General features: G+C 33.2%; 4 protein-coding genes across 5 annotated transcripts; 1 reads left to right on the forward strand and 3 right to left on the reverse strand.

The window, feature by feature from the left end:
- Positions 1-27: 27 nt before the first annotated feature.
- LOC149936502 (SUMO-specific isopeptidase USPL1-like) lies at positions 28-2,813 on the reverse strand. The gene is made up of 5 exons (XM_090154218.1): positions 2,429-2,813; positions 1,371-2,050; positions 1,013-1,302; positions 410-937; positions 28-346 (listed from the first exon to the last, which is right to left on the reverse strand). Exons 1-5 carry the CDS (start codon positions 2,531-2,533, stop codon positions 96-98), a joined length of 1,854 nt encoding a protein of 617 aa, XP_090010344.1. The 5' UTR covers positions 2,534-2,813; the 3' UTR covers positions 28-95.
- Positions 2,814-3,147: 334 nt separating this feature from the next.
- On the reverse strand, positions 3,148-4,986 carry LOC149936503 (uncharacterized). 2 transcript variants are annotated; one of them, XM_090181609.1, is made up of 3 exons: positions 4,870-4,986; positions 4,700-4,814; positions 3,148-4,640 (listed from the first exon to the last, which is right to left on the reverse strand). In XM_090181609.1, exons 1-3 carry the CDS (start codon positions 4,886-4,888, stop codon positions 3,587-3,589), a joined length of 1,188 nt encoding a protein of 395 aa, XP_090037735.1. In that variant the 5' UTR covers positions 4,889-4,986; the 3' UTR covers positions 3,148-3,586. The 2 variants fall into 2 exon arrangements, with proteins under 2 accessions (XP_090037735.1, XP_090037736.1); XM_090181610.1 differs by having other exon boundaries at positions 4,700-4,808; positions 4,870-4,981.
- A 405-nt stretch (positions 4,987-5,391) lies between these two features.
- On the forward strand, positions 5,392-7,645 carry Rab10 (RAS oncogene family member Rab10). Its single transcript, XM_090181350.1, has 6 exons — positions 5,392-5,587; positions 5,953-6,013; positions 6,081-6,219; positions 6,323-6,412; positions 6,474-6,575; positions 6,923-7,645. Exons 1-6 carry the CDS (start codon positions 5,461-5,463, stop codon positions 7,007-7,009), a joined length of 606 nt encoding a protein of 201 aa, XP_090037476.1. The 5' UTR covers positions 5,392-5,460; the 3' UTR covers positions 7,010-7,645.
- A 2,214-nt stretch (positions 7,646-9,859) lies between these two features.
- Positions 9,860-11,554, reverse strand: LOC149936505 (U20-hexatoxin-Hi1a-like). The gene is made up of 4 exons (XM_090181139.1): positions 11,442-11,554; positions 10,203-10,470; positions 10,058-10,132; positions 9,860-9,983 (listed from the first exon to the last, which is right to left on the reverse strand). The coding sequence occupies exons 1-4, from the start codon at positions 11,463-11,465 to the stop codon at positions 9,916-9,918; spliced, it is 435 nt and encodes a 144-aa protein (XP_090037265.1). The 5' UTR covers positions 11,466-11,554; the 3' UTR covers positions 9,860-9,915.
- Between the last annotated feature and the right edge of the window lie 935 nt (positions 11,555-12,489).

The raw sequence follows: 12,489 nt of genomic DNA on the forward strand, positions 1-12,489 counted from the left end.
AAATCATGTAAATGAATTGTTTTGTAAAATAAATAAATTGGTTTTATTCATATTTATTGTGTTTCTAGAAAATGAAATCTAAACATAGGATCAAATTAAGAATTCAAATTCTTATTCAAAAAGACACTAGTTTCATCCAATAATGAATTAATGGAGTCTAATAGGGATTGGTCAGAATTAGTCTTTTGTACCTTTTTCAAGGCATTTTTGAGATGTGATTTTGATGGTTTAGCTGATTTTTTAATTGGTTTGGACAATTTTTGAGGTGATTTGGCTGATTTCCGGAAAGATTTAGATTTTTTTGATGAATGTGCTTGGTATGCTGACCAACTGCCACTACCATTTGCTAATGAAAAAGATTATATGTTAATTCATATAAGTGCAAAAATTTTAATGTATTTATACTCACTAGATGACGCAATACTGATGTCACCATCAGACGCATTTGACGCTTCACTGGCTGTAGAGCTAGAGATACTTTGGGCGGTTTTGCCATTTCTTGTCTGTGATTTGACATTTTTTCTACATTGCATGAAAACATTTCCATTGGGCATTCGCTTGTTAAAGTTTTTTGAATTTTTGGAGCACCGTGTACTTTGACTAGTTTTAATTTCAGTTGAAGTGAATGACGTGGCCGTTTCAGATAACGAGGCTGTGGAGTTTGAATGATCAGAAAAATAAGAGATTTGGGCATTCGTATAATCTTCATTTATCCAGTTATTGCAGATAGCTTCGGTATCATTAAGAGAATGAAAGTTTATGTTAGATGTACACTTATCATTATCACTTTGAACCGTATTCAAATTATTGTTTAACGCAACAGGTTTGGTTTTCTCCCAAAATAATATATGAATTTCGGAGTTTTTAATGTCAAGTTTTTGCTTTTTGAAACTGCTAACTACTGGATTTAAATCATTGCAATGGAGCCATTTCTCAGCTATAATATAAAGTAAACCAAATAATAAATTATTTATAATTATTATAATATAGACAATATAAAAAAGTTACAAACTTGTGAAATCCCTGATCCAGGTAATGAAATGATTTGGGCTTGTAGTGTATTGAATGAATGATGAAACTTTATATGAAGCTCCTTCAATATCAAAGTCATAATCACAAATGTTTGAACCTGCAATTCCTTTTTCAAATTGTAAGGCTAACACTGTGGGATAAGTTTCAAATTTTAAGACCCTTTTTACACTTGAATTTGAACAGTGACTACATGGAAACGTCGTGAATGCGTTGGCTGGTAGCGATAAATGATCTAAAATCGACGGAAATGTTAGGAAAAATTTTCTTTTACTGCAATGAAAAGCACATTAAAAGTCAATATATTGAAACAATCAAATTAAATTAAGAAAAATTCTTACTTTTCTTTCTCTTTGAAGCCACATGATGGACAATATATTTCCCAATGATGGTTGTAATCAAACAATGAGCCCATTTCTTCGTAGAGTTTTGATAATGCCCACAACGCAAACCATGGATTTTCGCATTCACCCAAATCAACTCCCATAATTGGCTTTATTATCCGAAAGAGATCATTCCTTAATGATTTCAATGTTGCCTTGATAAACGAAATGTTTGCTCTTTCAGAATTTAGCAAGGCAACGCACTCATCGTATCCCGAAATCAGTTTTTTAAGGGGACCATCTCCAATTTTACCAAACACACAATTTCTAATAGAATTATTATGCACGATCACGCACATCAAAGAGTGTAACCAGCATAAATTGTTTTCATTTTCCCACAATGGGTACTTAAATCCTTCTTCCAAAACTTTTTCACCTTGAGAAATGTTTAATGCTTCATCAGTCACCAAGTTGTTTAACCCCAAAATATCAAAGTCATCCAAGTCCAAAGCTGCAGAGGTGTTAAAAGGTCTCAATCCATTTAATAACTCATCAAGATCAATGTCAAGGGAAGAAATATTAGTTGAACAGGTTTCAGATTTGTTTTTAGACTTTTTTGAATCAGGATTTTCTTTCAAATTTGGTCTGATATGGTTTAGATTTATCAACTCATACCTTTCATTTTCTAAGTCGTTACACTATAGTGGAAAAAAAAAAATTGTCAGGAAGCAGATCCCACAAGTATCCAATGATAAACTTATATTAAAAAACTAGACCAACTTATAACAATAGGAAAGGTTTGTGAAAGGAATGGAATTGTGCAATAGATTTCATGCAAGATATTAAAAAATTTGAAACACAATACGAAAAATGGAATATAACTGTTTGTATCAACACCGACTACTATATGACCAATAAGAGTTACTAGTTAACTACTCTTAAGCAGCAAATTTATTGTAAGATTTTATTACATTGTCCCACCACCTTAATGAATTAAATTAAATTAAATAAGCATCCAAAATAGACCTGTAGTCATAAAACCAAAAAGTCAACTTAAGTCAATTAGATTGGCTTACCTCATAATCACTGCACAAGATCACAGCTTCTTTATAATTGATCATAAAAGGTATCCTTTTGCTTTTCTTGCCTTTGCTAATACAAAATGGACAGTAATCATCCATTTTACGTTATATGAAATACTCATTAAGTATATAAGAGTTTTATCTTGGCGACATTGTTTTCATGAATTCATTTATTGAAACGATTAAGTTGATAGTAAAGTTACCGGTTCGCCAAGGCTAAATACTCAAGGAAAGTGAAATACCACAGTTGGATCCAAATTAAAACTTAACACCCTCTAAAAACAAATAAAAATTAAATAGATTCCTTTAATTAACTAAATTTCTCAATACTAAGCAAAATCAAAAGTAAATAGACATTGAATATTATCAGCTAGCACAACGTGCTTTTGAGTCAAACGCAGAAAATGGCGGTTACTAAGAATTCTACTTAAGAACGAGAGAATTCTTAAGATATCATGAATCGGATTGGCTAAAAAAGTCATTCTTCGTAGCGTAACTATGTGCACGGCCAACTAATTAAAGTTGGCTGTTTCGCGGGAGATTTAAACGCAGAAAGAAAGACATTTTGCTACCAATCCTTCAAAAAATTAAAAAAATTATTAATTGCAATAATATTTTTATTAAATTTTATTTAAATTAATATAGACAATCATCTCATAGATAATTTTATATTATGTCAGAAAACTGATAAACTATAAACCCTATATCTAAAATTTAGTTTTCTACTATTAGCTGAAGTTGATAACAAATTATATCTTAAAGAGAGAAGTATCCATCTAAACTATATAAATGAAACATGAGGCAGTTTTCAATGGACGCGAATTTAAAACACTTTCAAAAAGTAAAAACTTAAGAAAAAAAATAAAAATAATTATTATTATGGTTTCATTTCCGCAAGGACACAGTTTTCACAATGAATGTAATCTGGCAACCATTCTGTCAAGAAAGAGAGGTGAACTAGTTTATCCTCAGGACCTAAAATGTGATTTTTTTTCTATATAAACAAAGATTAAATCCACTTCAACACCTGTATTACTCCGCCTAATGATGAAAAATATATAAAAAAAAAACACTGCCTATGGATATTTGCTTTTTCAAGCAATATAGTGGAATGGATACTTCTCTCCTAAGATATATTATATACTTCTGCTTTTAGTTTAATTTTAAAAGTTTGTGCTTTGTAATTAAGTGCCTATTTAAAGCATATTTAAAACAACTTTTATAATCGCATTTGTCACAAACAAATTTCTTTTCACCATGAGTTTTATTATGCTCTTTTAAGTGTTGTTTCATGTGAAACACTTTGTCACAAATGTTGCACTTGAACTGCCCAAAATGATTTTTGAAATGCCTGGTGAAATTGGCTTTATTAGTGTAGCTTTTTTCACAAATCTCACAAATAAAAATTGGGCATGGTTGATTATTTGTGATAGTTGAAACATTTGTTTCTGACTTCTTTGGAAGATAACTGGTCGGTGTTTCATTCCTTTTAATATCTACCAAACTATTTGGATACAGAACTTTATGGGCGGTTCTCGCAGTATTCGAAGGATAACATTCAGAATTGGTATTTAAGTATATGTGTATTTTGCTGTTGTCTTTATTCGCAAATGTTGGTTCGTATTCATATTTCTCTGGTATTTTTTGTAGCTTGGGATCAGACTTAGCTGGCGAAAAAGATTGTAAAATTTTTGACTGTTGATGAGGTACTGAAACTTCATAAAGTTCAGTACATGTATTAACTTCGGGCATCGTGGATGAAAAATTATCTCTTATTTCATTTTCAAACTCTTTTGGAGTGTAATGGGAAGCTAACCACAGGTTTACATCTCGAGAGATACAGTTTAACAAAGAGCCTGTAGGTTTCATTGCTTGAAAGTTCTCGCTCGGATTTCCAATCACTTTCCCTCGATGAAAGTTTTCTAATTTTTTCTTTCGCCTACGTGAGCTTTGCAAGAATTTCTCCATTTCACGAAACTGTGGATTCATTCTTTTCCTTTGAATTCTTTCCCTCTGTCTTGTCTTTTCTCGTTCTCTATACTTTGGATCAGCCCTTAACTGACGCATCCGGTTTCTTTGCCATTCATTTTCTTTCAATTTAAAAATTACATTTTGTCGTTTCAGACGCATCTTGAGATTTTGTTTTAGCCGTTGCTGATGAACGGATTCTGCTGATATTGGCTTACGTATATTGGGTTTTATTTGACTGTAAAACATTTTTAATATTAGTAAATTAGCAAGCATATTATTTAAATGTAGAATTACATGGCATTTTTTGACGACACATTTAAATTTCCATCATCTTCTTTTAGTATAGTTTCAACGGGTAAGTATTCAGTTGGTGTTCTGTCAAGTTTTCTTACAAGGCTTGGGCCTATGGCTAAGTAAATATTGGATTAATTTTATTTTACCTCAAAGAAAACCGAAAAACATACCTATATTGCATCTATTCATATTTTATCAAATCATTTACACACGAATTCCTTTTGAAATTTCAGTTTCATCAATAATTAAAAACGAAACATTGCAGGGTAGCTGCAATTAAACGTATACTGGTTTACTTACTATATATATATATATATGGACTTCTGGTAACAACATATTTCTTTGGACTCCTAGAGGGCGACTACTACCGTTCTACCAATCAATAAAAACTACACAATTACGTAATGTGTTATTTTTGTTTCAACTCGATTTTTAACCCGATCAATCGTTTTACAAAATAGATAATATGTATTTAGGCCCAAAACGTTTATATAGAAGAAACCATTATTGTTAAGTTAAATAATCTAAAAAAAGCGTGAGAAAAGGCACAAAAAATGTTAAACACGGAAAATCAATGCACTTTCAAATATTTTGCCGGGAAACAGAAACTACGTAAAAGCGCCACCTAAAGGTCTATCGATTGCGTAAAAAAGGGGTATTATTAGCCAATCACAAAACAGAAAATACGACCAATTTCTTCAGTTTGCAACACAAAACGCTAGACGCAAAAATATCCATCTCGAAGGAAGATTGTTGAAATTATGGCAAAGAAAACCTACGATCTCCTCTTTAAACTTTTATTAATCGGTGATTCCGGTGTTGGTAAAACTTCAATATTATTTAGGTATTCTGACGATGCCTTTAATACTACTTTTATATCCACAATAGGTGAGTTTTTCGATATAATTACGTGTTAAAATATTACTATATACTTTGATAAGTGGTCATTGTTAAGCCTTTGTCAATTCACTTGCCCAGTTACCCTTGAAAGATGATTTCATAGGCCTGTGGTCATAGTCTAGGCCTTAGTAATATTTGGGTGAGGTTATCTACATCATAATCATCCACATTCTAAGAAATTCCTTTTCTGAAACTTTGAGATAATTATAGATTTGAAAGACAGCAGGGAAAAATAGCCCAAAATATGGCTATATTTTGAATACCAATATTTGGGAGTTATCCTTATTGAATATTATTGCCATTGCTGTAAAAATATTGTTCTTCAACTCAAATGCATTAAATGTTGATTACAGGAATTGATTTCAAAATAAAAACAATAGACTTGAAGGGGAAAAAGATAAAACTACAAATCTGGTAAGCCTTTTTTGTGGATTTTTAATATTTAAAATTTATCTCTAAATTTGTTAAAATTTTTTTGCAGGGATACAGCAGGGCAAGAAAGGTTCCATACCATTACCACATCCTACTACAGAGGTGCCATGGGCATCATTTTGGTTTATGACATAACGAATGCGAGGAGTTTTGATAACATAGCAAAATGGCTACGGAATATCGATGAAGTATGTAATCTTATTACTAAAGGAGATAAGTCTTGAAGTCTTAATTATTTTTTATGCTCTTTTGAAAATAAATTTATCAAATATATGAAATTACTCTTTAAAGCATGCCAATGAAGATGTAGAAAAAATGATCATTGGAAATAAGTGTGACATGGATAACAAACGAGTCATTAGCAAAGAAAGGGGAGAAGCTGTAAGTGTTTGGAAAAGTGCGATTGAATTGAAGATAATTACAATTTGAATCTTTTACATAGATTGCGGAGAAACATAACATTCGGTTCTTTGAAACCAGTGCTAAAGATAGTACCAATGTTGAAAAAGCCTTCACTGAATTAGCAACCGCTATTTTGAATAAGGTATTTCTATTTTTATTTACTTAGTAATAGTTTAATAGTATCGTAAGTCTATAATTATGTTTCATAAGTGTGTCAATTAATCAAAATAACTAAGTATGGAATGATATAGAATTGATGTCATAACTTAAAAATAAGCACCTCTAGCAAGAAAAATTTACAACTTATAAACCAATAATCATGCTCTGACCGTGCTCACTATGACAATTAGGCCTAATGACATTGGCTGGTCTTTCCAGAAATGTCCCTTGGTACAATTTAAACTGACACACTTATGTCAAACTTAATTTTAAACTTATGGTAACGTGTTTAATTATCGTTATTACATTTGTGGTTATCTGAATATTTAGCAAATGGCAGGAAAAGAACCTATTGAGCCACCAGATAAAAATCGCATTTCTGTACAAGAAAGTCGTAACAATAGAAGTTGTTGCTGAGAACAGCCAATTGTTTTTTTTTCTTATTTTTTTTGACATGTGGGAAATATGGGGGGGGGCTTCTTGTAGGCAATGCTTCTGAGAAAATTCTTATGAAAAAAAATCAACCGTTATACATAAAAAAGCTTTTGGGGCTTTTTTTCCATCAACACCTTAAACAATTTTTTAAACAATCGAATGAAAACGTTTTTGATTATATTTGGAAAAAGTGCCACGATATTTACCAGAGTGAAAGAAAACAAATTATATTTGCTGCCGACCAAGTTATAATACGTAAAAAGAAAACCTCCACGAAATATCAAATTTATACAAAAGCTATAACTTAAAATATCGCTTATCAATATTCTTTGTTTACTTTGGTTTTTATGTTTGCGAGTAAAATGCCACTGTCAAACATTTTGAAAAAGGAAAACATGGAAACAAAAGTGTTTTAGTGCACTGAAACTTCGTAACTTGCATCGAGATTTTTGGCCAAGTCCATATTAAGACTGTACAATTGCGCGGGATATAATGGCACTTTTTTTTTTAGTGCTAAGGATTATAAAATGATATATCACATAAATATTGCTTTACTGTTAATTTACGACTATCCTTGTCTCTTCAATATGTTAAAATAAATAGAACTTTGTTTTTTTTTTACCAAAAGTACATAAATTTCTATTTTAAGCTATAGTTTAGGAATACGTTAAATATTTAAAAAAAATAAGTTCGTGTAGCACTTTTTCGTTTCAATCTGAACTTGAAAATTTTACTTATTTTCAATGTACATTATTAATTGTTACAATACAAGTGGTATTTATATTTGCATTTTGTATTTTGAGTTATTATTACTGCCAATTAAGCAAGGTTTTTTTTCCTCCGCAACAAAAGAAAGTTTTGTTGTTTTTTAAATTTAGCCACTTCAACATTGGGAACTTTTCTTTCATTCACCTTTTCTGAATTTTTAATTTTTGCTGTTCAAAGCTTTCTGATTGTTATTTTGGGTCTTTTTAAGAAGATGCCTATAAAATGTTATTAAGAATTAAAAATAAGTTAATAGAATAAAGACAATTCATATTTTTAACATTTAGTTTTTTAATCTAAAAAATGTTATCCCAGTTTATTTATTTTCTATTTTTTAAATGAAAATTGCTACCAAATTAGAAAAAAACCTTAAACTCTGGCTTAAAACAATGGCATTAAATATTATGGTTGGTACTAGGTACTAAAAGTGCCATTCCAAAAATTGCAGTCACAAAATAAGGCTTTTGTACATGTATATTAGAATATCTCAAAAATAAAATATATGTCCCAAAAACCTTTAGGTATAAAAATGACGCTTATTTCACCTTTTCAAGTGTAAACTCGTAGGAAGGCAGTAGCAAAGCCCAATTCGTTACTTGATAGCAAAATCAACTAAACACAAATGGCATGGTTTTTGATCTAATTCTATGATGAATACCACAGTCTTCTATCACAAATATTTGCGAAGATATCAGTTTCTTATGATGCATTACGTACTATTCAAACTACTCTGTCGAATATTGAAATCAATATTTTTCAAAATCCCCCTTCTTAAAACTAAGTGGTTTTTTGTTTAGAAATAATTACAAAGTTTGCGTCGAATACTTTTATTTTTTGCGAACAATCCCCAGTAGATGGCGATAATGCTTAGCAGTGTTTTATTTTTGTTTAACCACATGGAGAAAAGGTAAGGAGCTGTTCTGTTAAAACTCGCGCTCATAACAAAAACGAATCGGCAATCGTTCTTTATCGCACATTATGCCGTCAAAGCCACGCCTTCTCCTGCTGGCGCGCTCTCGTCATAATGCTATAAATTACCGGGACCTTCTTCCATTTTTGTAAGCACTATTAAAATTGTTCACAATTCGACTCCTTACTTTTTGCCCATGTCCAAAGAAGTCATATCAAAAGTAACTTAATAACAAAAAGTATGTCTATTAGGAAAATTATAACTGATTTTCAGAGCTATTGCGCAATCTAGAGTTAGTTCTCAGCACAGAGCCACCTTGTATGCGTGAGGCAAAATATAATACTACCAAGGACGATACCACGCTGCTCAGTTCGAGTGCAAGTCCAAGTCGGAGCTTGTTATGTTAAATTATGGTCAGAATCATTTGAATTTCGGATATAGGATTTGAAAAATGTCAAAATTTCATTGGTGGTATCAGTTGCTATCATCAAAGATAATTTAAACTCGTACCCTAGATTCGAATACTGAGAGCTTTCCCATTGACGGTTTTGTTCTGAAGCGTTTACCCTTTTCCGGCACGTGACCAAAGAAAAATCTGGCTCCATCGGTTGTGGCACGGCCAACTTCGATCACGCGCTGCCGCGCTATATAGCACGTGATCGAAGTTGGCCGTAGTTGCGGTAAGGCGCAAACCATGGAGCGAATTTTTTCTGAGTTCCGGCGGGAAGTGGGTAAACGCTATCGGCAACGCGCGAGAGAGTGATTTCGAATCTAGGGTACGAGTTTAAATTATCTTTGCTATCATGAACTACGGTCAGTTCGAATTTTTTAAGACGGCGATTTTTTCACCCTGAATTTGCTTTGGGTCATAGGGGCTTCTCTAATTTTTAATTTCGGAAAAGGGCGTAGGTGTTTTTACAATCGGAATTTCAGAATGGATTTCGTTAAACTTTGTGCCACGATTTAATTTTAAAAATATGAAATGTTTTTTATCAATTGCAGCATATGTACCATATTGAGTGATTATGTTGTATGTGATTGCAGTATGACGCGGTTTAAAAATATATTCAAACTTGTTATGAATTACAAATATTTCGTGGTTGGAGGTCAAGAGGTCATATTGCTTTTGGTATGAAGAAGTAAAATTAAATATAAAATTTTTGACTAGATCGCACTTTATTGCACAAACGGTTTTACATTTATTTTAGACAATTTAACAGTTTAGGGCGGTACGGCTTGGTTCGCTGAGTTTTTGGCCAAGTTTATCGGCACACCAACACACTAGAAAAGGATAAATGATAATTATTCATATTATTCACTATCATTTCAATATTAGTCATCCTTAGTGAACATACATCCGGTTGATCCGTGACATTGACGGCTGGCGTAAAATCCGTCATCTCGGCAAGTTGGGATGAAAGCTCCGACGACTAGAATATATAATAAACATATTTCAGCTTAGCGCACCCTTTCGGAGAGACTCCGCTTAAAAAAACGTACTGATTTTTCCACCCTGGTGGACGCGGGCGAGAACCTCTTCCCTTTCTCGGACGCAATCGCAGTGCTTGATCTGGTTGGATGGCCTGGTCAGGGGAGATCCTTCGCGGTCCCAGCACTGGCAGAAGCGGTCGTGGTGGCATTGAAGGGCGGAGAAATCTCCGTTGTCGTCACATTGAGGAACCAACTGACCCAAGAGTGGACGCTCGAGAGCTTTCTGCCGCTTACTCTCGCATTCGGTTTGACCGTAGACGGCCACGACGCAGAGAGCCTTCAACAAATAAATTGCCGCCGCTTGTAATCTCTGCTGTTTTACCAGGACATTCCAATATTAAACTTATTTCGCGCCTATTATCTCTCAGGAAGTACCCCCAAGGAAACGGAAATTTTGAAGAAAATATCTTCCGTTTACGTCTGGTTTCCGTCGATAGCGGACTTGAATCAAAAACCGATCGCGATTGCCTCAATAATCGAGAGCGTCAGACTTTTGGTTTTTATACTTTTTATGTCATAAGTTAATTGCGTATAAGTGTGCCAGTTCCCTATCTAACCAGTACGTGATTCAAACTACGTAAAAGTTGAGAAGGGGGGGGGGGGGTAGAAATTTAGTACAATCAAAAGTACACACATAGGGGTCCCGGAAATCCCTATATCTACACCGCTGCAAGGGAGCAGTACCAAGGGTTGGGTTAAGTTTTAATATTGCCTATTTTTCTCGTTTGTCTTTTTGGGTTTGCCGTCAATTCTATTTCTATGTCACTTCCCAAATGTAATTTAAACAGTTATGATAGTACCAGGGTTATTCAACTTTGGGATGTTAGAATACGAAAGCTTTTGGATGATGCGCGCATTAGTCAGACTTGCTTTCCAGAAATTATCCCTCTTTTAGGGTTATTGCACAGGAGCGCCATCTAGGTATCCTATTTATTAACTGTGCTAAATAAATTGAGTAAAAATATCCATAATTTAAAATTGTATTCATCTGCAATAAAGGGCACTGTTGATAAATCAATCTAAAATCCCATTGTTTTACCCCAGGGAAAAAAGTCTGACACGCATTTCTATTAGCGCTATTGCTTCGTAGTCAAACCTCCTAAAACTTGAATAACACTGGTGCTACCACTCGCACATAGAAGCTTAATATAGTTGAATACATGAAGCTGTTATTACTAATGAATTTGGCGTGGATGTATTATTTATTACATAGACAGGCTCTCATACAATTAATTAAGATTTACTTACGACGATGCAAATGGCAACCTTCATCTTTTGTTTGGGTAATTAGAGTAAAGTTAGTTCCTATGCGAGCTTAAACGGAGATCGGAATGAACGTTTGGATTCCATTCGAGTCGCCTTTATATTAAAATTCAGGTGTGAATTATCCCAGGCATTACAATATTATCACTGTCGGTAACTCGGATGATGGGAACCGGCACTTTATCGAGATAAAACTCCTCCGATATAGACTGACAAATTTAAAATTGTCTGGCTGACAACCAGACATCCACGCCAGGGGCTTGAAATAATTCCGACTACCCCATCAATTTAAATTTAATATCTTAGTCTGGCAGTGTGGTTAAGAAGAACGAAGATGAATATAGTTACTTTTAATTTTAATCGAATACTTCAATCTACTCACTAAATGACTAATCAGTACAGGATTATCTTACTGACACATTAAGAGACGTAATCCATTCTATATTATCGTGAGAATTGTCATGTCTGTTTTAGATTCTAATTGTTTTCGGGAAAAAAAATTGTCTGGTAGTATTAAAGTGTTGGTTGCACGAAATTTCGATAGTAATAAAATAGAACGAAATAGGGTTTGTTTTGAAGCCCTGGAAGTTTTCTTTCCAAAAATGTCATTGTCGAAACCAATTTCCAATCCTAAGTGTACTAATTTTGGGTCCGAAACTGACCTTTTTCGCTCCCCAAAATCCAGAAATCTTGCGCGAATTTTTCTCCTCTGTAGCACGAGCAAATCGAAGCTGTAGCTTTATTCCTCAAAGTTGAAGGAACTGAATTGGAGGGGTTCTGTTTACTTGTAGAAGTTTTCAAACCAGAGATTTTTAATCATAATATTATTCTTATTATCGAAATAAAAAATAATTTGTTTACGCGACGCGACGTTTTTATGCGCGAGGAACCTTCGGTTTCATATAATTTTTCTACTAGGATTTTTTCCTGGGTGTTAAAACAACCTGCTTTTAATCCTAGATGTAAAGAAATGTATTGTTGATACGCTTCGCATTTTCTGCCGGAAATAATTTTAAAAGTCGAAAAACTCGAT

Source organism: Leiobunum rupestre, chromosome 7 (genome assembly GCF_980474605.1).
Source record: "Leiobunum rupestre chromosome 7, qqLeiRupe1.1.hap1, whole genome shotgun sequence".
Classification (NCBI taxonomy): domain Eukaryota; kingdom Metazoa; phylum Arthropoda; class Arachnida; order Opiliones; family Sclerosomatidae; genus Leiobunum; species Leiobunum rupestre.

Coding starts and splice junctions, on each gene's coding strand:
- Rab10 (XM_090181350.1), top strand. CDS start 5,461: ATGGCAAAGAAAACCTACGATCTCCTCTTTAAACTTTTATTAATCGGT. Junction 6,014..6,080: donor AAGATAAAACTACAAATCTG/GTAAGCCTTTTT, acceptor ATTTTTTTGCAG/GGATACAGCAGGGCAAGAAA. Junction 6,220..6,322: donor GGCTACGGAATATCGATGAA/GTATGTAATCTT, acceptor TACTCTTTAAAG/CATGCCAATGAAGATGTAGA.
- LOC149936502 (XM_090154218.1), bottom strand. CDS start 2,533: ATGGATGATTACTGTCCATTTTGTATTAGCAAAGGCAAGAAAAGCAAA. Junction 938..1,012: donor CTGGATCAGGGATTTCACAA/GTTTGTAACTTT, acceptor TTTATATTATAG/CTGAGAAATGGCTCCATTGC. Junction 347..409: donor CATCAGTATTGCGTCATCTA/GTGAGTATAAAT, acceptor CTTTTTCATTAG/CAAATGGTAGTGGCAGTTGG.
- LOC149936505 (XM_090181139.1), bottom strand. CDS start 11,465: ATGAAGGTTGCCATTTGCATCGTC. Junction 10,133..10,202: donor CCACCAGGGTGGAAAAATCA/GTACGTTTTTTT, acceptor TATATATTCTAG/TCGTCGGAGCTTTCATCCCA. Junction 9,984..10,057: donor ATGTCACGGATCAACCGGAT/GTATGTTCACTA, acceptor ATCCTTTTCTAG/TGTGTTGGTGTGCCGATAAA.
- LOC149936503 (XM_090181609.1), bottom strand. Junction 4,641..4,699: donor GTGTCGTCAAAAAATGCCAT/GTAATTCTACAT, acceptor AATGTTTTACAG/TCAAATAAAACCCAATATAC.